Raw genomic sequence first — 24,808 nt, 5'->3', positions numbered from 1 at the left:
ACTTTATCGTCGAACAAAATGGTTACATTTAGGTGCTTTGTACTAATATCCATAAGCTAGGTTATAAGATAATAAAAAGAAAAAAAGAGTTTTTGTTTTGTTTTTCACTTTGTTTTATACAAAAATATTTGATATTAAGTAATTATAGGCATTTGTTCATTCGTTGATAGCAACCATCTTCGGTTAGCCGATATTCTATACAGAATTTTCCTGCGTGACTAAAATTTGGTTTTTGATTGCTTTCAGAGATGGCTGTTGTTAGTATTGGCCTAAATACTCTGACTCGATGGGAAATGATTTGATTATCGCTATCAGATTTTCTTATTAGGACACAATAAACTCTTTCTTTTCGGACTATTTCTCTAATAAAAATAGGTAATGTGGGTGAAAACATGCAAACTTTCTCAAACTTATAGAGCTTATTGTCTGGCAACGGTACTAATTTCAGATTTTGGCTGCATTCACTCATTTATTGGAAGCTTGTGGTTGAGTATACTTACATTGTAAATCGATGATTGAGCCACGTTTATTAAGTCTATTGAACAAATAATCTAAGGAGGCTTAGATTTCAAATAATCTAAATCTTTCAGTTTTAAATATGGTTACTTGTCCGACAGTTTTTGTTCTTTTGATACGGTAGACTATTGTCACCCATGATTGTTCAACGTCGATGACGTATTTGAGCACTCGACACTCTGCTGAGTTATCCTTAATACTTATTTGTTTGTCTCCTATTAGGTATTCCATACACTTTTTGCAAAACTTGAATTTTAATTTGTTGAAGTGAATTTGTATGCAAAATTATACGTAACCCAACAAGTAAAATCGAATATATGGCTCAGAAAAACGAAGGAGAAACTTAAATATTACAAAATAACAGTAAAGGGAACATTTACTTAAGAAAGTTGCACGAAAAGATCGTGTTATTTCCTTTAAGTTTGCCGTTTTGGTGGTTAATTTTGGACAGAAGTGCCAAATTTGGGTCAAAGTTGATGAATTACAAGGTCAATATAGGCGAATTTTTTTTTAAAAATTTCGGCGAATTTTGACAATCTTTTACCAAAAGCGGGTGTTTTCTTAATGAAACAGGGCAAAATCGGGAAAATTTTGACTAAATTTGACAATTGTTTGACAATTTTTCGCTTATATATCAATAATTTGTGTCAAATCTAACACTTTTGGGTTAAAATTACTTCGATTTTGTGTTTAAAACAAAAATTACGGTTACAATTTACTAAATATAGCCAATTACTGGTTAATTGTAGGCATTTTTTGGATTAAAATTGATGAATTTGGATGAATTTTTGATAAAAATTCAAATATTTTGGTCAAAAATGGGCAAATTTATTAACAAAGAGTCTAGAATCGGGCAATTTTTAGGTAAACACTGAAAAAATTTGGTCTAAATAAGTGAATTTTAGGACTATATGGGCTTAAATTGACAACTTTGGAGAATAATTTGTGCTTATTTTGATGAATTTTAGTTAAATTTTGCACTAAAATTCAAATATTTTCTCAAAAATGGGGTGAATTTAGGCAAAAAACACAAAATTTTTACACCAAACGGGGCTAAATTCTTCAAAAATCTGATAAAATTTGAAAGTTTTTACCCTATTCTGGACAATTCTAGTGAAAAAATGTGTATAATTGGCTGATTTGTGGATGAATTCTCACTAATTCCTGTTAATTAAGGCAAAAAAATTGAAAAAATCGGGCATAAAATTTCATAAAACCAACTTTGTTTAACTCAAAACTACGAAATTTTAGAAATTGAGGGGCTAAATTGATGCGTTATAGTGATTGCTGGGGTGTTTGGTTAACAATACAACGTTATTTGTAGCTATCAGAGTGATTTATTAACTTTTAGATACAATAAAAGGTACACTATGCATGTATAATGAAGCAGAACAACGTTAAACTAGGCTTATTTGCATGTGGGTCGATTTGTTTTTGCAATACTATGGGTTTGGAGGATGATAAGTTCGACAATTTAGATGATAAATCAAAAGTTAAGATGTATAAGACACGCTAAGGTTAAGTTAGGGACAAAAAATGAGAGCTAGATTAATGAATATGGGTGTATGATTTCGTATATAGGACTAGGGGGGATAGTACAGTTCGTTATGCTAACAGTATTAAAGATTTGGTTAAATTGAACACAATTATTTAGTCTAAAAGTAACATTAAGGTGACCGGTCTTCTTTAATTTTGTGCGGGGGGATACAAAGACGTCTTTTTATGATACACAATTATGTACTCACGTGTGCGCTTAAAACACCAAACTACAGTGTCAAAATTTGGGTCTGAGAAGCGAAGAACCGGTGCTCAAAGTTACTAAATCAGTGGACTGTTCTTTTGTGGGGAGAACCCGTCTCTTTTAGTTGGTCGTAATTGAGAGTTCAGAATCTTAGAACATCTCACACAGGTACTGGGATAGCGCGGTATGTGGCCCTACCATAGAACCTGTGTGACCTCTGGGTTTTTGGTTCGGAAAACTAGCCACAAAAAGTCCACCAGGTTCATAAATGTGTGAGCAACCGACGTTCTTTATTCCTCGTCGCACCAGTTTTTAACTCTGATGTGGTAGGTATTTTATTCGCTTTATCTTAATTACCACACTAGAGCTAAACCTATATTATTGTAGCGACCTTAATTACGTGCTAGAATAAGTCTCACTATATGCTCACAATGTTCCTAGCTAATTTCCAAATCTATGTGTTGTTTGTTAGAAAATAAAATTTATAAGATATGAAGATTAATTAGAAAATAGGTAGAAAGGATAGAGCACAATTAGGGGGTAAATCTTACTTGAAAATATGGTGGGATATCTAATCTTAATCAATAAATTGAATCCATCATACTGCTGGATGTGAAAATTATTCTAACTCTATTTTGCAATAAAATTGGCAGATTTACAATCGCTGCTGATATTTCCCTCTTAGCTGAGGAGTAAATATTACGCTCTAAGAGCAGTGAGAGGAAGAGAGAGAGAGAGAGAAAGAGAAATTTTTGGTTGAAAATCAAGCGTCCTACGTTCGCGCTGGTTGAGTTTGGTCTGATTTCCTTCAGCAGCAAGCTCTAAGCTCGTGCGTGTTTATAACTGAGTCAACACGACTAAAAAATCACAAGACCTATGACTAGCTCCGAATCAATTCCTAGGTCATTCGCGGAGCCGACTATTACTCGTCTTTAGTCATATATTCGTTTCAGGCTTGCTGCTGAAGAGCGGCCTGGATAGCTTCAGTATCCTTCACTTAGTACGCGTATTAATAGCGGCAGTGAATCAGCCGGTATGGCCTGCTCCATAGTGTATTAAATAAAACACAGCATTATTTGGCTATGAATAAAGTATTCATTTACTCAACGCAATTTACGCAGCATAGCTCTCTCTTAATATTCCGTCAGTTTAGACTAAGTCTAAAGTGTTCACAAAGTCGACGGTTAAATAATTATACTCTCTGTAGTACCGGTAATTGCGGCGGCAATTATCCAATTAGCAATACTACAACTGGAGCAAAGAACTATGTGCTCAATTGGGATTTTCTGTTCAATCAGTTGATTCATCACAGAGATTTGTGAGTCGTATCATTAGATGGCTCGTCAACTTAGAATACAAAATTAAAATTATTTTGTATCTCAATTTTTCAAAACTTTATCATGTTTAGGTTTTCCTGAGCATTGGACAGGTTTTCATTGTTTATGCCCAAATTTTGTTGAAATTTGAAATATGGTGTAATCAGTTTCATCTGTGAAGATAGAGGACGTTTGACCTGTTTTATCTGACTTTTTGGCTTAATTCTTGAATTTTCCACTTTTTTAATGGAAAGGACAACAACTTTGTTTCTTTAGCATACTTTGTTCTTATTTGTCAGAAGTACAAAACTAAAAATGCGGACGCAGATCATGTAAATTTAGATGAAGTCTATTTGCACTTTCGGTACCTCAGAGTGGATTTTAGAGTTAAATTTTTTCCATTTTATTTTGCAAATTTAGGTCGATATTCATCCAGAACGCGTTATTTACTTTCGCTATTGACATTTTTTGCCATAGATGTGAATCAGTTTTTTGCAGCAACAGGAAAGATTATTTTAATATTATCGTGAGATTTTTCATTGAAAAGGCTCGAGATGTTTTGTTGGGCTGTCTTTTCCAAAAATCTTTTGCAGAATTAAGTTATTTTCTGTCAGCCAAAGACAAGTTTTCTCATAACGGCTTATCAAATGACTGGTCTTATTGAAGATGTTCATTTAGAGCCTAATAAAGTATTGTGCTTTCATAGAAAAGCCGTTGGTTTTCCTGACTTCGACGAAATCTTTTCCTAGCTTTTTAATAAATGCTTTGATCTCCTGAAGAATCGAATTGATCTTATAATATGCTTTCTATTGTTACCAAATCGATTTTGACTTTATATTCGTTATCTCAAATTTGCAAACTTTTGTATAATATTTCAGTCATTTTTTCTTAGTATCACTAATGATACGCTCGATCCACTTCTTTGTGAAGCAACATTAATCTCTCTATCTGTTTTATGTTTTAACTGATTGTTTTATGACTTCAATCATGTCTTTTCATAAGAGTGTTTGGTCATGGTCAATTTATGGTTCTTTATATTTTTTTCACTTTTGAAGAGGCACCATTGATCTTCTGAATTTAAGCTTATTGTTGTTGATAGCTGATAGGTGTTTCGTAAATTGTGTGTGCATATAGTGTTTTGCCTGTTTTTGGTCGTATGCCACTCATAATACGTCCCAATTGCTTTAAAAAAATCTGAATGTAAATTCAAACTTCGCCTTTTTAGTTCATTTCGTTGACTTGTTACCTAATCCCGTTGAGGACAGGTCCTATCTTCTTTCAAGTGAACGCTAACCTTATTTGTTTAGATTAAATTATACCTAATGGTATTTTGGAATAGTTGCTACGTGTTTAAAAACATTTGCTGGAGTCTGATATTTGTTATTGTCTTATTATTTCATCTTGTTGCGTAGTCGCAGCAACGGTAGATCTCATCGACCCTCTAATGGTCATTATTTTTATTTAGTCGTTTGAGCTCCAATTTTTTTCTACGCGTACTCCAATTTTTTCGAACATTATCTGAATTAGTGAAAGTTTATTGAAATGAAACAATATTTAAAAACCCTCCATCTTAAATATTTTAAGTTGTGGGGCTTTTCCGTATAACCACCCATTTGTTGCGGAAAATAATTCAATTGCTGAAAATTGTGAGCAGTTTCACCTAAAAAATGGGGTATCGACAAAAGTACAACCTAATATCCTAAGGTCAATAGTTTCTACTTCGACTTTCTATTTGAAAAGAAAATGACCGCCAAAATCAGTTGAATTGATGATATGTGTGATCGTTTTGAAAGCGGCAGAAATTACGTCTCACATTAATTTAATTAATTCAGTAGTCATTATACTCTCAATTCAATTTCATCTGCATTGCATTATGGCATCAATATCATCATCATATCATACACATGAATAGAATGAATGGATGAATAAAGGGACGGAGGACTAACATAGAAAACCAGCTATCAAAACTCATTAAATAGAAAGAGAGAGAGAATACCAACAAGTTAAGTTACACTCATCAGTTGGAAATGCTTCCTTTTCCCTAGGTGGATCTTTTCCCAAATTACAACCCCCCCTCCCAGCTTGTTTGTTACGCGCCTCCTGTCTTAGAACAATTGCCATAAGATAGGAAACCAGCATGTGTTAAGATAGCGCACGTGCGCTTGGAGTTGCAAATAATATGCACCAATTAAGCCTTGGGTGCGCGGGGGGGGGGGGGGGGAGGGGGGTGGCAAAAATGTATCACTTCATCCTCGTTTAAAAAACCCTTATTAAGAATCGTTTGGATAGTTTAACAATCACAGATCAACTATAATAATGGCCCATCTTAGCTTTTAGAGATTGCTCAAACCATCATTATTGCTTTAAAAAGTGAACAAATTTTTTTGTTTATTAAAGTGAACAAATTTTTTCAAGCGAAAGGAAGCAAATCTCGTAATTTTTAACTTCAAGCCAATTTTTTCATCACCATCAAAAGAACATCGCAGCAAAGTGAGCAACAAATTGATGTCAGGCATGAAATAATTTTAAGTTTCACACGCATTATGAAAGGCTAAATGAAAGGAAACTAGGGATTTGTTCACAAAATTATGGAATCATTTCTGGGAAACTATATAGAAATTCTGCACCCGGTAGAAGAAAAAGACAAAATGTGAAAAACAGCATGCAAAACCCGCAACTCACTCGTATTCTAAAATTTAATAATTGAATAATTTCATGATGTAATTTAAGGAATAAACCGCAAACTAAGAAAAGACTAAATTATTGACATACTCTACTACGATCTGTTACACATTTGAAAAATAATTGAACTTGGCGAGCTAAATAATGCGTTAATAACTTATCATGCAACTTTATTAATCTAAACAAAATTTGTAATGAAATCTAATACGACTTTGGGGACGTGAAAATGTTTCCAGCAAGCATGGGATTTGTGGAAGTAAATGGGGAAGGGGGGTCTATTTGAAGGACGACCCGGTTATGTTGTTTGTCAACAAGGGTGTGATGTTAGGAGCGGTTGGGGGGGGGGGGGGGTAGGGAAGTTACGTATAACCTAAATTTAGGAGACTTGTTAACTAGAGGCATATAGCACCAAAAACGTCACCACGCCTGTCATAACCAGTTAAGTTATGACTACTAACTGTGTTGTAAATCCAGAGGAAGGGAGATATAATTTTGTATGGCCAGCAACAAATTTTTCCTTTAGAATAACATTTATGCAATTATTAATTTTGAGCTCAAATATCCATCCAAAGGCTTACTTCAATAGAACAATTTGCAATCACTATCTTTCAAATACTTTCTCATTCTCTTCATTAAGCTCAAAATTGTTGTCATGTTTCATCGGTGTTTACAAGTAAATTTTTTTTCAAATTTAGTTACCGCTAATTTTAAAGTTGTACAATTTCATGCTAAACTTTTCAGAAATGCAAAACAGGAACCCTTTTAGCCCAGAATATAATGCAACAGCGCAAACAGACAAACTCACAGTGAAAATTTGAGAACAAAATACACACACAGAGCTATACATAGTAATTTTTAAGCACCTTCAAGTTGAATGAACGAGTCATGAGGAGAGGCAAAAAATCGACACCCAAAAAACCCACCCCCTGCACCAAGTTCAAATTAACAAATTCCACCATTTACAAATTTATATCAGGTCAAAAATAGATGGCATTTAAACTTCGCATGTTGGCTGCTATTGTATGCAAACTTTGGTAAATTGTTTCACGCTACAACATTATGGCCGAATTTTTAGATCGCTAAAACTGAAGCTTCGAATAGCAGAACTGTTCATTCTGTTTGAAATTATCCTGTCAACTTAAATTTCCAGAACTATTTTTTACCCAAGTGAACAAAATTTTTTGTTTGCATTATACTTTTTCAACAGACTCAGTTTTCCCTTTCCTTCTAAAATGCATATAAACCATTAGATAGTTGTAAAATTTTCAATTTTTCGCCACGGTCGAAAACTTTTCATCCCCCCCTTTATGCTCCCCGCTTTTAATTTTATGACCTCATTATAAATGTCCCGAGCAATTAATTGTCCGGCTTCCAACCAGACCATTTAAGTTGCTGAGCCAAAACAGAAATTAGCGCCGTTTCATATAATCGCCCCCAATAAAATTTAACTTATTACCAAGCTAGAACTTAACTAACCAAACGATGATTTGACGGTGACTGTGCCTGAACACCCCCGAAATTATCGACAATTAATTTATTCTTACGAAGCTTCAATTTTAACCAATCGATCAGTTATAAATGGACATTTGTGAAATAATAGTGTCCGTAGATGGACATGATTCGTAGTTTATGAACAGATTCCGATTAGCGGCCATGTTGGAATTGTTAAAGGAATAGAAGGAGTCGCTAAACGTCATCGTGGATCCATCACTCCTGACACTTCCTTCGAACAGGTTACGCGAGTTCATCTGATGGACGTTTCGGTTGTACGGCTGCACCGAAAGTTCGCGGTCTAATGTTGCGCCAATTGACTTTCTGTTGTTTTTTCTTGGAGTCGTTTTGAGTCGAGAGATTTGCCTCGAAATAGAACTGCGGCGTTTAGTTTGCATTGAGGGGTCTTCCTCTAAAACTTCCTGAAACAGGTGGAAAAAATTAATTAAAAACAGGTGAGAATTTTTGTTTCAAATGCGTTGTTAAAATACAGAATGAAGCTGACAATTTTTATGAAACGGTTGATAGATGAACAGTGCTCTTGAAATTGAGATTCTTAAAAATTTTTTGAAAGAAATCATCTCTAAAATAGAAAATTAAATTAAACGTTAGTTTAATGCCATAGAGAAGCTGGGATACAAAAGGAAGTTTATTCGGAAGTGCCCCCCCCCCCCCCCCCAAAAAAAAAGAAGACATTTGATATTGACTTGAAAACTTGAACTTGGGGCACCCATCATAATTGACCTGTTTCCTTTATAATGGCGTATCTAAAACTGTATTTAGCTAGATAACTTAGATCTCGGGTGGCAATGAAAAACATAAAGCGACAAATGTCGGAAGAATTGCTCTTGAACGACAGGCGAAGCAATTTAATTCATGGTCTTTAGTATAGATCAATTTTTCTTTATGGGTGCAAAAAAACATCGACCCCACCGGGATTCGAACCACTGACCTCCCGATCCATGGCCACCAGGTCACTCCAAGATGATGAACGAAAGCGTGAAAAAGTCACTTCAGAAGTCAAAGAATGTTCTAGAAGAAAAGCGCAAAATTGTCAAGCGAAAATTTTGCACACACACGTTTACAATAATTGCTATGAACTGCGTTCAAGAGCAATTAAAAATTTTGTTGACGGGAGGCAATTCCAAATATTCAACTATCAGAAACATTGTTTCGATCTACAATTTATATTCAAAGTATATTAGCCCGCTCCACGAAAGCAATTTTAACACTAAGAAAGAGAAGATAACATGACCATTTGAATTTTAGTTGAGATATCAGAAAAATTATCTTATCCAATTGAAGAGTGTTTCCCATTAACCCCCCCCCCCCCCCATTAAAGCACCCCATTATGGTATAATTACCATGATTGGGGGGTATAGTTTATACGACCACTAACCTGTGGGGGGAGGAGGGTGCTATAGTGAGAAAAACTCCAATTGAAGCCAGAAATAGACAGTTTTATCAATAATTGTTGAATCAATACATCTGTTCAGTTAACTTGAAACACAATTAGAATTCCGGATGATTTTTGTACATTTTCATTTCATATAGACAAACATGATAGACAAAATGGTTTGAAACAATCCAATCACACAAAAAAGTCACAATGAAAATCTGAAATTTGAAAAATTCGATTTTGAGACTTAAATTTTAAAACCACGAGCTTAATTTCACCAAAAAATCAATAAGTAACTTGAAGCTCTACCAATACTTGCTGTGTTAAAAAGGATCGGACTTTGATCAAATCTCGAAACAACAAGGTCCGAAATGGAAATCAAGATAGCTAAAAAATGGAGATTAACTTTGTTGAACAGATCGAACTTGTTCATCAGAGAAGTGAAACAAATTCAAGTCGATAATTCCAAATTGACAAACATCAAACGTGTAAGCATGAACGTCCAGTTTTTCATATCAATTCATTTATGATCACATTTGGATGACTTTGTTCGGTTCTGAAATATCAATTCAAACCTTACATCAGAACCCATTTCAATCACAACAATACGCTCATGCTTCGTCGCCCCTCGTTCGGCAATTTAGCCGAATTCTGTCGTTGAACCCGGGGCGTTTTCTGTTCACCCCCGTTAATTCTTCTGGGCTGTTTAGGACTTGTAACCCGAGTATCATTGGAATCGGCATCCGTTCTCGGATCCCGACCTCTAGCACCAGAAGTTGCCGAGTATTCAGAGTTCAATTCTGTCGTCATAGAATCCGAGAACCGAGTCGGTGAATGTGACGAACACGACGAAGCACCCGAGAAGAAATACTCATTCGGTGTCATATTCGGGGGCGGGCTGATCAACGAATTGAGAGCAATCGGAATTTTGTTGCTGTCGCGCGAGCTTCTTCGTGCTCTCTGGGTGTTGATCGGAGGAGGTCCTATTAAAGGTTGTTGGCTGCCGTAGTAACTGGTCACACCTGCTGGTGGCAGCCCCAATGGAGGTCCACTAGGTCTTCGGTTTGTACTTCGATTGATAAAAATTGGACTGTTATCATGGATGGATAAATTTCCTTTCCCATAGAGCATGGCAGTTACGGTACCAGTATAGAAAAAAGAACCCAAAATGTGATAAACTTTCCTTAGCTAGCGCGATCAAGAGCTCAATTAGAAATCTATTCTCGGTTACTTGGGATACAAATAAAATGTCATATTTTAGAGCTTTCTTAGTCCTAAAAAGGATATACAAAAAAATCTTTTTTATCATGTTCGAATCAGGAAATATCACGAAAATACCTGCCAAAAAATTACGCAATTAAACTCAAAGAATTTCATCCTGATAAATGGAACATTGAGTTTGTTGCGCAAAGGAAATCAATCCTGGAATGTGTAGTGACAGAAATTCGCTGAGGGTAATTTCTACCCCCTCCTCCTCCCCCACTGCTCCCTCTCTGCATCATGCCATTGGGATTGTCGGGTGCAACTGGAGACATCAATCGAACTGTCGACCCACTCGGCGGGTGATTAAGTGCATTCTACCATCATACCCCGTGATGATCTCTTACATTTATGATTAATAGGAAGTAAAAAAAACGACATTCGGAAATTATCGTTAAAAATAGTTTTGAGGTTATGTGATGTTTCTAGTATTCTAGTGATTTTTCCTGAATTTTAAAAGCCATCGAAAGTAAACTAGAGTTTCGATACAACAAAAATAAGTTACAGCTCAATACAAATGCTCAGCTACCGCTTAAAACTCATAGGTTTTGCAAAAAAAAACAAACCGACTAATGTCGGAAGAATTGCTCTTGAACGACATGCAAGGCAATTTAATTCAGTGACAGTAGCCTAGATAAACTTTTCTTTAAGGGTGCAAAAACAGCTTGCCACGCTGGGATTCGAAGCATTGACCTACCTATCCCTCACCAGAAGCACTGCCCACTCATATATCAGGCCCTTCTTGTTGCTATGCTGCAATCAATTTTATTTTATCAACAAGCTTTACTTCGTAGTGAGAGCAATAGAGATCAATCAAAAATGAAGAACGAGAGCTTGAAAAAATTACTTGAGAAGTCAAAGAATGTTCTAGAAGAAAAGCGCAAAATGGTCAAGCAAAAAAATTTGCATAAAAAGACCAACACGTGTATATTAATTGCTATGAACTTCGTTCAAGAGCAATTAAAAACATAACCGACTATACGTCGGAAGAATTGGTTTCGAAGTACTAGTGGGAGCTCTAATCAAATGCAGCCTGCTTCAGTTGGGAGGGGGAGCCTAAATGGGACGAAGAAGTTCAAAAGTGGGCTTCAAAAAACCACATTAGAGGTTAACATATACCACTATTAAGACAAAGTGAAAAATGGCACCAGTTTTGGCGCACTTCTCATTTGACTTTTACTATCAAATTGCCGCCAATTGAGTTCAGCTGCTTGAAATTGTGATTGAGAGAGAATTTTAGATCAAGCGGAACGCAAAAAGTCAAGGGCGTAAAAGTCACTCGAAAAGTCAAAACCTTCAGGCGAAAATTTTGCAAAATATAGCTGGCAGACTGCCAGAAAATAACGGCAATAGCTTGGTAGTTCTGCAGCCTCAAAAAAACAGTGGAAAAGACAGACCAAAAAAAATCGGCTTTTCATTGAAGGCTGATATGTTATATTTTGATTATAAATCTGTATAAGTTTTTGCTGCCTCTATTAGCTGTTCTCTAATAACCTTGATTTAGAGTGACACACACCCATTTGACCTTATCTCTTTGAATTAAATAAAAATAAAAGTCAATTTCAAAGTGAGGAAGTCATATTTGTGAGTGAGGTAAGTCAAGTGTGACCAAAAATTTAATCACGCAAATGAACAAAAAACTTGCTCCACTAAGAGCGAAAAATGACGTCACGCACGCACTTCAGTTGAAATTCCATGAACGAACGAACAAAAAGCAGATTTGAAGTGGTTGTGACGACATATGGTCGTAACAAAAATCGCGACGACGAAATAAAAACAACCAAGAGAAGGCCAATAATAGCCCCAGCTATCGCTGTGCGGCTATTAAAAAAACCCACACGTTTACAATAATTGCTTCTCTACGAGAGCAATTAAACAATCTACAGAAATCTATAAAAAACTGTAAAATATTTAGTAGCGCTATAATAGCCGCCTGGAATTGAGAACGCGGCTATTCACAAACAGAGCAATCACTGTACAGTACCATCAACAGCAACTATTTAGGTTGAGAAAACTTGAAACAACTACTTTTTTCCAACCTAAAAACAATACGTTACTTTTTTCCAACCTAAAAACAATACGTTAACTGACACAGCTCATCTTTTTAAACTTTTCACGAAAAACTTTAAAAATTCTATAACGATTAAAGTGAACATCACAGCTATCAAATAACCACATTAGAGGTTGATTTCCCCAGTTGGGGAGCCTAAATGGGACTATGAAGTTCAATAGTGGGCTTCAAATAACCACATTAGAGGTTAACATATACCACTATTAAGATTTAAAGGGAAAAATGGCACCAGTTTTGGCGCACTTTTCATTTGACTTTTAGTATCAAATTGCCGCCAATTGAGTTCAGCTGCTTGAAATTGTGATTGAGAGAGAATTTTAAATCAAGCGGAACGCAAAAGTCAAGGGCGTAAAAGTCACTCGAAAAGTCAAAACCTTTAGGCAAAAATTTTGCATAAGATAGCTGGCAGACTGCCAGAAAATAGCCGCAATAGCTTCGTAGTTCTGCAGTCTCAAAAAAACAGTGAAAAAGACAGACCGTGAAAAATTCGGCTTTTCATTGAAGGCTGATATGTTATATTTTGATTATAAATCTGTATAAGTTTTTGCTGCCTCTATTAGCTGTTCTCTAATAACCTTGATTTAGAGTGACACACACCAAATTGACCTTATCTCTTTGAATTAAATAAAAATAAAAGTCAATTTCAAAGTGAGGAAGTCATATTTGTGAGTGAGGTAAGTCAAGTGTGACCAAAAATTTAATCCCGCAAATGAACAAAAAACTCGCTCCACTAAGAGCGAAAAATGACGTCAACTTGAAACAACTACTTTTTTCCAACCTAAAAACAATACGTTACTTTTTTCCAACCTAAAAACAATACGTTAACTGACACAGCTCATCTTTTTAAACTTTTCACGAAAAACTTTAAAATGCTATAACGATAAAAGTGAACATCACTGGGTCCTGATAAAAATTGGCAGCCAATGGCAGATATGCAGGCTGCAGATCGAATGGGTTGATTTCCCCCGTTGGGGAGCCTAAATGGGACTAAGAAGTTCAATAGTGGGCTTCAAATAACCACATTAGAGGTTGATTTCCCCAGTTGGGGAGCCTAAATGGGACTAAGAAGTTCAATAGTGGGCTTCAAATAACCACATTAGAGGTTAACATATACCACTATTAAGATTTAAACTGAAAAATGGCACCAGTTTTGGCGCACTTTTCATTTGACTTTTAGTATCAAATTGCCGCCAATTGAGTTCAGCTGCTTGAAATTGTGACTGAGAGAGAATTTTAGATCAAGCGGAACGCAAAAAGTCAAGGGCGTAAAAGTCACTCGAAAAGTCAAAACCTTCAGGCGAAAATTTTGCATAATATAGCTGGCAGACTGCAAGAAAATAGCCGCAATAGCTTCGTAGTTCTGCAGTCTCAAAAAAACAGTGAAAGACAGACCAAAAAAATCGGCTTTTCATTGAAGGCTGATATGTTATATTTTGATTATAAATCTGTATAAGTATTTGCTGCCTCTATTAGCTGTTCTCTAATAACCTTGATTTAGAGTGACACACACCCATTTGACCTTATCTCTTTGAATTAAATAAAAATAAAAGTCAATTTCAAAGTGAGGAAGTCATATTTGTGAGTGAGGTAAGTCAAGTGTGACCAAAAATTTAATCCCGCAAATGAACAAAAAACTCGCTCCACTAAGAGCGAAAAATGACGTCAACTTGAAACAACTACTTTTTTCCAACCTAAAAACAATACGTTACTTTTTTCCAACCTAAAAACACTACCGAAATAAAAACAACCAAGAGAAGGCCAATAATAGCCCCAGCTATCGCTGTGCGGCTATTAAAAAAGACAAACGATTAAAGTGAACATCACTGGGTTCTGATAAAAATTGGCATCCAATGGCAGATGTGCAAGCTGCAGATCGAATGGGTTGATTTCCCCAGTTGACATGCGTTGAGGTCGAGAGGAGTAGTCAAAGTAGTGTCTGGGTGGCTGCTGCTGCTGTTCTTGGTGTTCACTCGTTTCACTTCTCTGTATTTCATCACATACAAACGCAATTTAATCTAATGATAATTATTTTTAAGAAAATGTTTCAAAATTCGGATCTATTCTGTTTCCCCCCCCCCTCCGTGTTTTTTATGACCCCCAGTTACAAATTATATGTTGTTATATAGCACGTTACTGTGTAAGAAAATAGCACGTGCGCGTGAGGGTCATAAAAGAAAAGATTTATGCTCACTAAGCTTGGGGGGGGGGGGGGGCAGAATAGATCCCAAAATTCTATCCCTCAGCGTATTTGTCATAAAACTTTTTCGGGCACCACAATATAAAAAACATCACTGCAAGTTTTATGAGTATCGCTTTTAATGTGCAAGCCAAAGCTACTGTTACAAACCAGGCGCTCGGCAAAAAAAAACTGGGCATCGTAGACTCAAAAACAGAAACGAACAAAATTCTGTTGGCATTAAGCTCCAACCCAAATTAGGGGTAGTGAAATTTACGCCTTTCTCAATGAAAAACGTCAATTAAGTCTCCTAAGCTTACAGAGGACTAGCTTCCACATTGTTTATCATTCGCGGAATTCAAACAGGTGCGTTCTTTAATTTGGGGGCCAACTATCTTCGAAAAAGTGTCTAAGGGAGTGCTTAGTGCTTTTCAACTACAACTATACAGTGAATGACGAGTGCTTACATGAAAATCTACTATTTGATAAGATTGTTAGGGTATTTAGGGTAGTTTTAGAAAACAAAGCGATAACGGTACACTGACATTGAGGGTTTTAAGCTAAAAGCAAACGCTGAAATCTTAAAAACTAAATTAATTAGGAAATTTAAGATACACAGCCGCAATTTAAGATACAAAAAGGGAATGAGACGAAGTAATTCAAAAGTTCAAAAAGTTTTCTTCGTTTTTCTAGAGGTTGAATTATTAACAATAGTTGAAGTGTCTTCAGGAGCATAGTAGGTATTCATTAGCTAGATCTCAAAGAAACACAGAATGAAGTGAAAACAGAGAGGTTAAAATAGCACAGAGAAACCCACGACCCTCACAATTCCTATTTACCGTTATTTCGAGGGAGAATGGTTACCCACGACCCTCACAATTCCTATTTACCGTTATTTCGAGGGAGAATGGTTAAATTTCAGCCTTCACCGTTTTGAGTTAAGTGTTGATCGCGGTCGATAACCCCACTTCCGACTGGGAACACTACAGTTTGAATCTTCACCATTAATTTTACGCCCCCAAGAGCACGTGCTATATGAACACAGGGGAACTCGCCAAAAACATCTGAAGTCAAACAGCTAGGGGAAGGGGTTAGTCAGTAGAAGGGGGATATCCAAGTACATGGGTTTTGTATTATCAGGGGGGGGGGGGGGGGTTATGTTTAAGTGGAGATGGATAAATACCAACGATCATTAATTCGTAGCTTTTAATCGGCCACATTACATAAGTCATAAAATTCTCTTACATTCTTAACCACCACTCTTACAAAATGGGTATATTCTGCTTCTCCCCCAACCCGTGCTGTTCACGAATCTGTTGCAGTTTATGTAGTCATTTAGCCCGGGGACGCGAAAGTTATCTGCCGACTGAAGTTTACAGGGAGGGGAGGGGGGTCATTAGAGAGCCGAGGCACTAATAACCCTGTTTAACTAACACCAGATTTCCTGGCCCAGATCACAGTCACTCCAATTTTGCCATCTTCGAGCGAACAGGGGCATTCTGCGCTCGAATTACAGTCTGGAAAAAACCTTCAGAGCACGAATGTTTGGACTAACGCCCGGAATTTGTATGATCAGCGGCTGATTCGAAAGGTCTTCTTTTCGAATCCAGCATTGAATTAATGGGTTAAGCTCAAAAGGTAGGTACTGAAGCTATGGGGACAAATAGTGATTACGGAGAAATTACCATAAAAGGAGGAGAAATGACGCACAGAAACTCCACCACACGACAGAAAAGAGCCAACCAAATTATGAAAGAAAGAAATCACAAGGAAATTCGGATCATCACGTGACAGAGTAGAAGGATGTATACAAAACAAACAAATTGTTTGTCAATAAAATTACCTACGTATTCATTGCGGACCATATCCAATCAAGATCTCTGGCTCAGTTGTAATTTTTGTCGATCACAGCGCGCGTGTAAGTAATAAACATTGTACACGAAGTACCAGGCCTCGGGTTAAAATGATATGCAAATTGATCTGTATGTTTCTATCTATAAACGGAATGGAGTATTTGGAGGTATAGGGTAATAATTGGGGGTAGGATTTAATTTGATGAGATAATTGTGGGGTGTATTTTGTTATTGCTGTAGCAAAGCCATCAGGTCTTGTGTTGACCCTTTCCAACGAGGTAACTGAAAAGACAAAAAGCTCATCAAAATTAATAAACAATTTTTGCAAATCAGATAATTCCCTGCAATTGAAAGCGAAGAACGCATGGTAACTTTCACTCACAGCAGAAAGACCGAATTTATACAAGTGATTTCTGTACCAATAAAACTCATTTTATGAAATAGTTATTTTAGGGAAACACTGATTTGGGTCCTCAATTCACAACCAGTTTTGGAGCTCTGAATTGTCAAGTTGGAGCTCTAAAGTTGACAGTCTTTTCAACATTACCCACACTTGCACGCTTAAATTATAGCCAACCAAATGGTCGGCAAATTCAAATTTTTCCCGAAGCAAATTCAACTTAAGGGAAGCATATTTGAATTGGCGAACAGCATTCTTTGCTTATACATATTCTTCGTGTCGGATCTTAAGTGAAATCCAACATATCAACATTGAAACTTTTTTGAACAAATCATCGAAAGATAGGCTAATCCCATACAGATCAGAGCCAAAATTTACGATTGGTTTTGAACCATTGAATATTTGATATCCTAAATTACCTTTTAAAAACATCAATGACCTATTTTTGGTTGTAACATTAGATTAAACATCAGATCAGGTCGTCGGAATAGCTTCGCACTCGAGCTGCTTGAACGCAATATATTGATATCAAAATCAACAGAACTTCAATTGAATGTTGTATCTTCGAGTGATCAATTGACTGTTGTATGTTCCAATGCGCGAAATTTAGTTTACCAAAATTTAGAAAACGGAGGAAAAATGAAATCAGAAACAGAAAAATTGAAAAATTTCTGAAGAATGATTGAACTGATGAAAACATAGCCGAATAAAGTCAGACGCAAGGCGCTCGAACGAAAGGCTCGGCTCAGTTCACAAAAGGGCTTTACAAGTCAAGAGGGAAGTTAGCCCGCAACTTAGATCACGCAAAGAGCAATAAGTTGAGGATGATAAAGTCGCTCGATGGCTGTTACATGCAATTTTGCATCAAAAATTACATACCACAATAATTACTTCAAACATTATTCGAAAGCGATTAAATATCAAATCTTCAGTGAATCGTTAACTTCAACATACCAAATGAAGTTAAATTTTTAAAAAAGCTGAGCTGTTGCATGGAAGAACATGTTTAACTTATTGCCGATTCCATTAGCTGCCCTTCAGTTAGAGCGACACTTTTATCTCTCTGAATTAAAGTAAATTACAGTCAATTTCAGTCACGTGTGACCAAAAAATTAATCACGCGAATGAACAAAACATAGCAGGACAAGTCCTGACGTACAATTCAAAGAATTCTCATTGAATACACAAACAATTAGATCTATAACGTACTATGAGTGAATTGAGAAAACCATTTCAAAGAAAAATCAGATCGAATTTTTTTAAAAAATCAAAATCAATATCAAAATGCCGCATGTGAACAAAAAACCAATAGCGATAAATTCAAAGTTGGTTCAAACAAAAAACTTAGGTCTAGAATGAACAAGAATGGATCGGGAAAACCATTTAGAAAAAAACTAATCCAAAAAATCGAAACACCAGTAAAAATCAAAAAGAAATTGCCAAATGTGAACAAAAAACCACTAGCGAGAAAGCTAATTTTTGTTCAAACACCGTTTTCTCACTCCACTTTAAAATTAGAGCAAAAAAATTTCAAGCCGCAAAACCACTCGGTATTTCGAGTTATTTCGTTATTTCTCCACTTCTTGTTTCAGCGTGATCAAAATCACTACTCCAATTTGACTTCAAAAATCATGAAAATGAGTGAACAGATCTCAAAGACATCGCCCCAATACAATTCAAATTCTTTAAATTGTAAAAAAAACACTAACAAGAGTGAAAAATGACGTCATTCACGCAACTCAGTTGAAGTTGCACAAACAAAGCAGATTTGACAACATATGGTCAAATCTGCTTTGTGGTGATTGTGACGACATATGCTTGCTCGTAACAAAATCCTGTTGACGAAATAAAAAACATAGCAGGACAAGTGCAGACCTACAGTTCAAAGAATTTTCATTGACTAAACAAAAATAAACTGAACCTAGAAAGGACTGTGATTGGATCGGAAAAAACATGACCGCAAAAAACCAAACATACCCGGAAGATTGCCGGAAAATAGCCGCCGTTGATTCCAATAAGCATGATTGGGATTGAAAGAAGAGAAGATATTGAAAAAAAAAAAGATTTTTGTACAAAAAAATTTTTAAGTCAGATTTATTTTGATAGCATTTCGTAGTTGAACATAAAGTACTTCTGTTTCTTAGAGAGAGGCTACAGGGGCTACTATCAAAACCAATAAGCATTAGAGATGGTAACTAATACTTATAGGAACGACGTTCAAATAGCGGGCATCTAAAATTGGGCTTTATGGGTTTATCCCGTTTCTATTTCTGACTTCAATTTTTTATACTGACTCTGTTCACTTTGAATTGCTTTGCTGAGCAACTGATGTTCAACATCACTTTTAGCAGAATGAGAGAAGAGAGAAACTAGCCTAGAGAAGTCAAAAAGATATCACGCAAAATGTTGAAAAAGCGGCAAAATGAGGTAAAGCGAACATTTTTTATTCCACGAAGTAAAAAAAAAATAGGAGCGCTATAATAGCCGGCTGAGAAGATGAGGGCGACTATTAATTAGAAAGAAATCCTATCAAAAAATTGAAATCATAGCCGGCAGATTGCCGGAAAAGCTGTGAAAGAATAGACCTGCGTGCCGTATAATATAGATAAAAACAATACAGACCTAAATTGAAAAAAAAATCGACGCCGCTCAAAAAGCTAGGTAAAAAACATTCAGGGATAAATCAAAAAGCTTGTTAAAATTTGCTCCCCAGAAGCTTTTTATTGGAGACCTTTACTGCACATTTGAGGTCCTTTGACGTTAAACTAATTCAAATTAAACTTAAGTTTTAAGACGCAAAAGTCATTTTATTTATTGAGGTAAGTCACGTATGATCAAAACCTAATTACGCAAATGATCTAAAACCTTCGCTGGAGGGAGAGAGAGAGAGAGAGAGAGAGAGAGAGAGAGAGAGAGAGAGAGAGAGAGTAAGAAATGACGCCACATATGCAAACGCCGTTGATGAGAGGAAGAAGTCATTCAGAAAAATTGAATTTTTCAGCTTTGCTGTGTGAAACAAATATAAAAACGAAAAAGACCGTCAGACGAAACAAAAAATATAGCAGGACTCCTACAATTTGAAGAAATTTCATTGACTAAACAAAAACTAGACCTAGAACGTGAATTGAAGAAACCATTTCCAAAATAAGATCAAAAAAATTTTCAAAACACTAAAAAACAAAGTCAAAATGCCGCACGTGAACAAAAAACCACTACCAAGAAAGGAAAATTTGGTCCAAACAAAAAACTAGGCCTAGAATGAACTATCAATGGATTGGGAAACCCATTTAGAAAAAAATTCGAACCTAAAAATTGACAAAAAAGTAAAAAAAATCAAAGTGAAATTTCCCCATGTGACAAAAAACCGCTAGCGAGAAAGCGAATTTTTGTTCAAATACCGTTTTCTCACTCTACTTTAAAATCAGAGACTTCAAAAATATGAAGATATGCGAACAGATCATAAAAAAAGACAGCGCCTGATACAATTCAAACTTTTTGAGTTGTAAAAAAGACCAAGAGCACCGCAATATAGCTCCGCTCAGTTTACAGCAACAAAAACAGTAGAAATCAAAGCGAAAATCTCGAATGAGAACAAAAAACCACTATCGAGAAAGCGAATTTTTGTTCATACACAGATTAGAATAAAAAAATTTTACGCCGCAAAACCACTTGCTTTTTCGCTCCAATTCCTGTTTCGACGTGACCAAAATCATCACTCCAATTTGACTTCGAAAATCATGAAATTGCGTGAACAGATCTTAAAAAATGATTATTGATATCAATAATCATCAGACATGGTAATAAGGTAATTAAATGTATAAGTAACGGTCATCTAATACTATAAAAATTATCTGTTCATCCCTTTTCCAATTTTGATTTTGTTTTTCAACAATGATTCTGTTCATTTTTTGTTGTTTTGCTAAAAAAAACTGACCCTGAAAAACAGATTGAGCAAAAATTAAAAAGTAGTCTCTGAAAAATAACCTCTCATAATAAATCTGAGGTAAATCGAAATAAAATTTTCTTTGACGAGGTAATAAGATTAAGAGTGTAATAACAGCCGATTGAGAAAACACAGCGATTAAAAAAACCGTATGACTTAAAACGCCTGAATTATCAAGCACGAATCAATCAGCGGTTCTTTGCATTTTATATTTGTCTCATTTTTAGCTCGTTCAAAGTTATAGATCAAAATACAAGCGTCTTCCATTTACCAATAGGCACACAGCTATAGATCTGGAACTATAACTTCAAACATTTTTCTCAATCCACGCCTTTTTCAAAGCTAAAACATAGCCAACTAATGTGAAGCGAATTGCTCTCCAACGATCGGCGAATGGTTGGCTAGTGAGGCTAGCTTTAGCTAAATTGAAGGGACATGATGTTAGCGCAGCGTGGGCATCAGGGGGACAATGATAGAAGGTGGTCTTTGGATGCATGGGGCCCTTACGCCCCGAACGATGCGCAGGGATGAGGATTGGGGAGGGGCAAGTGAGGGGGCTGAAGTGGGGGTTGTTGTGTGGGGAGAGAGTGGACTTGTAGCATAAGTCTTTAAAACAGTTTCTGTGAATCGCGTACTTGGAGACTAGTGAGCTGAAAGGCTCTACGAGAACTTAATGCCCAATGGGCGCTACCTGTTTATCCCGTTTTTGATGACGATAAGTCAAATGGGTCAGACAAAACATCGGTCAAGCGAAAAATCGCATAATAAAGACCAACAGGACTAATATAATTGCTACAAACTTCGTTTGAGAGCAATTAATTATGTAACTTAATATTTGAAAAGAAAGTCTAAAACGTTTAGTTAAACGATTTGTAATAAATTTTACATAGTTATTTCTATTCACGAAAAACAACAGCCCTGATAAGACAACAACAAACAAACAGGATATGAGAAATCACACTTTTAGTTTTCAGTAGTAAGACAAAAATATGGACTAAATGCAAAGAGGAAAATAGAGAAAAATTCCGTACCAATAAACAACAAGTTTAAGAACAATTATTCTACCAATATTTGTCAGGCTCACCATTATGGGACGAACCACGATCACCAGTCTTTACACTGCAAACAAAGAAGCAAAAAATTTTAAAACTTTAATTCAACTTTTAGTCGACAAATGAACAAAATAAAGGCAATAATCGGCCGTTGTTCAGCCTTTTCCTTACCAGTGTTTTCGAATGACTTAGTAACCGAAACTTCTTTTAGTCAATACATAACATACATAGGTTAATATGTTGTCAATTGACCATATACAGATTCAGTTTTCATTGAGGCCCGCGCTGAATATTGAAATATTTATATTTTATAAGTATTTTACACAAGTACTATTTTATATTTCCCAATTTGAAACATATGAGATAGAGTAAGCGGAACGTTTCGTTTTTTTTTGCAAAATTAAGTGCGAGTGCTAGCTATTGCAGTGTATTTCAGAACGGCATATGCAGAAAGATTTCTAGAAACGCAACCCTTTTTTGATGCTAATTTGTTAACTCAAACTGATGGCAACAAAAACATTTCTTAAAAAAAGAGCACATATAACAATAGAGGGCTGTCAAAAAACTCATAAGTTAAGGATTCAACAATCAAACGGCAACTTTAAATTAATACAAGTACTATTTTGTCACGTCATAGTGGCCATGGCGATATCCAGAAACATACCCGGCAGATTGCCGGAAAATAGCCGCCGTTGATTCCAATAAGCATGATTGGGATTGAAAGAATAGAAGATATTGAAAAAAAAAAGATTTTTGTACAAAAACATTTTTAAGTCCGATTTATTTTGATGGCATTTCGTAGTTGAACATAACGTACTTCTGTTTCTTAGAGAGAGGCTACAGGGGCTACTATCAATACCAATAAGCATTAGAGATGGTAACTACGACTTATAGGAACGACGTTCAAATAGCGGGCATCTAAAATTGGGCTTTATGGGTTTATCCCGTTTCTACTTCTGACTTCAATTTTTTATACTGACTCTGTTCATTTTGAATTGCTTTGCTGAGCAACTGATGTTCAAAATCACTTTTAGCAGAATGAGAGAAGAGAGAAACTAGCCTAGAGAAGTCAAAAAGATATCACGCAAAATGTTGAAAAAGCGGCAAAATGAGGTAAAGCGAAACATTTTTTTATTCGACGAAGTAAAAAAAAATATATAGGAGCGCTATAATAGCCGGCTGAGAAGATGAGGGCGGCAACTAATAATGACTGAAAAATGCGAGTGTAAAGCGAAAGGAGCAATTATCGAATAAAAACAGTGATTTCCAACTACATTGGACACTAATGTTTCAAAATTCAATACGTCGTTCAAACAAGATAATAACAAGAGAATCAGTATTATGAAAATTTAAATATCTTCCATGTTGTCTCACCATACAAAAAGACAAAACAACCGACTAATGTCGGGAAAATTGCTCTCAAACGACCGGCGAGCGGTTGGCTTCGAAATTAGCTAGCCACGGGGGGGGGGGGGGGTCCACCGGGGGCTGATGGGAGGCAACACTGGGTTGGGGGGCAACAGCGCGGTGGGGGTGGAGGCAATAGTGGGGGTGGGGTGTCAACAGGTGGGGGGGGGGGGTGTCTCAACCTCTAAGAACCACCCTTCACACCATAAGTATAAGTCTCCAAAACAGTTTGAGCTGAAGCAGAGCTGAAAGGCTCTAAGAGCGCTTAATGCCCGCTGGGCGCTACCTGTTTATCCCATTTTTGAGGACGAAAAGTTAAAAGCGTCAGACGAAAAATCGGTCAAGCAAAAAATCGCATAAAAAAAGACCGGCACGACTAATATAATCGCTACAAACTTCGTTTGAGAGCAATTAAACAGTTGTGTAAATGACATAACAGCTGAATAAAAGCTGAAGAAGTAAAATAGAGTTTTGATAGCTGCAACAATTTTCCGCAATACATATTTCAACTCCTCTTGAAAAGATAGCGATTGAATGTGCACTTTGAGACAGTTGACATGAATAGCGATTTCAATTTAAAACTAACCGACTAAGAGTTTTGTAATTTTTGCCCATCCAATTTTCGATTTTTAAGCAGAAGTAGTGAACTCAGGCTTTGAGAGATTAAGCAGGAGGCGGTTTTTTAGATTACTTAGGCTTTAAGACTCAAAGACTGTTCCCCATTATTTGTAGCAAATATCGGTTCGCTATTATGTGATTGTATTATCTGCATATTGAAAAAGTTTGGCAAAAGTTGGCAATCGTTTGTTCAAGCCATTGACACAAAAGTTGAAATTCAGTGGTCCCAGAATTGTGGAAAGCGGTACAAATTGATATTATGTAATCCAATCCGATTTAACGTGGCTAACTGCTGTTTTGCATAAATTGCGAACGACAGCGAAAGACCAAATTAGTTGAGTTAATTGAAAATCCTAGGGTGCGTTACTTAAGCAAAAAACTGTGGCAGTGGAAAGCTTTTGATATATCAAAAAAAGCAGCAGCAGCAAGTTCATCTTTGTCGGCATGGTACCTAATAGTTTCTGTACAACAAACAACTTCATCAATTGTCAACAAATGCACACCAAATAGGGTTTTAGAAAGCATTTCAAATCTCTGGAAAGTTCTGCAATTTATTCATTTAAAAAACGCTCAAAGATTATTGAAAGTCAACAAATTATAGAAATAGCTCTATCATTCTCAGCTAATCAGCTAAGTAACATCACCTTTTTAAAAACTGAGAAGAAAGTTTCTTTGTTCGTTATTAGCAGATCACTTAAAAGTACTAACAGTTTCGTAAGGTGATTGTTTGAAAAGACATTTTCGGGCTTAGCTACCAGATAGACTACCAAAAGAATTAGCTACCAGATACACTTGCATGCCATAAGATTATAGGTAGCAATGGATACAGATTTTTTCAGTAGATCAGAGTTACTGATGCATCAATATAATTATTTTAAAAAAA

General features: G+C 36.1%; 1 protein-coding gene across 1 annotated transcript; it reads right to left on the bottom strand.

Annotated features, from left to right (window-relative positions):
• Nucleotides 1–7,792: 7,792 nt before the first annotated feature.
• On the bottom strand, nucleotides 7,793–16,723 carry LOC142348201 (uncharacterized). Its single transcript, XM_075399462.1, has 2 exons — nucleotides 16,500–16,723; nucleotides 7,793–8,168 (listed from the first exon to the last, which is right to left on the bottom strand). Exons 1-2 carry the CDS (start codon nucleotides 16,515–16,517, stop codon nucleotides 7,824–7,826), a joined length of 363 nt encoding a protein of 120 aa, XP_075255577.1. The 5' UTR covers nucleotides 16,518–16,723; the 3' UTR covers nucleotides 7,793–7,823.
• Nucleotides 16,724–24,808: the final 8,085 nt, after the last annotated feature.

Source organism: Convolutriloba macropyga, chromosome 10, assembly GCF_964194025.1.
Source record: "Convolutriloba macropyga chromosome 10, txConMacr16.3, whole genome shotgun sequence".
Taxonomy (NCBI): Eukaryota; Metazoa; Xenacoelomorpha; order Acoela; family Convolutidae; genus Convolutriloba; species Convolutriloba macropyga.
Note: the sequence above shows the minus strand (reverse complement) of the source record. Positions and strands in the feature narration are given on the sequence as shown.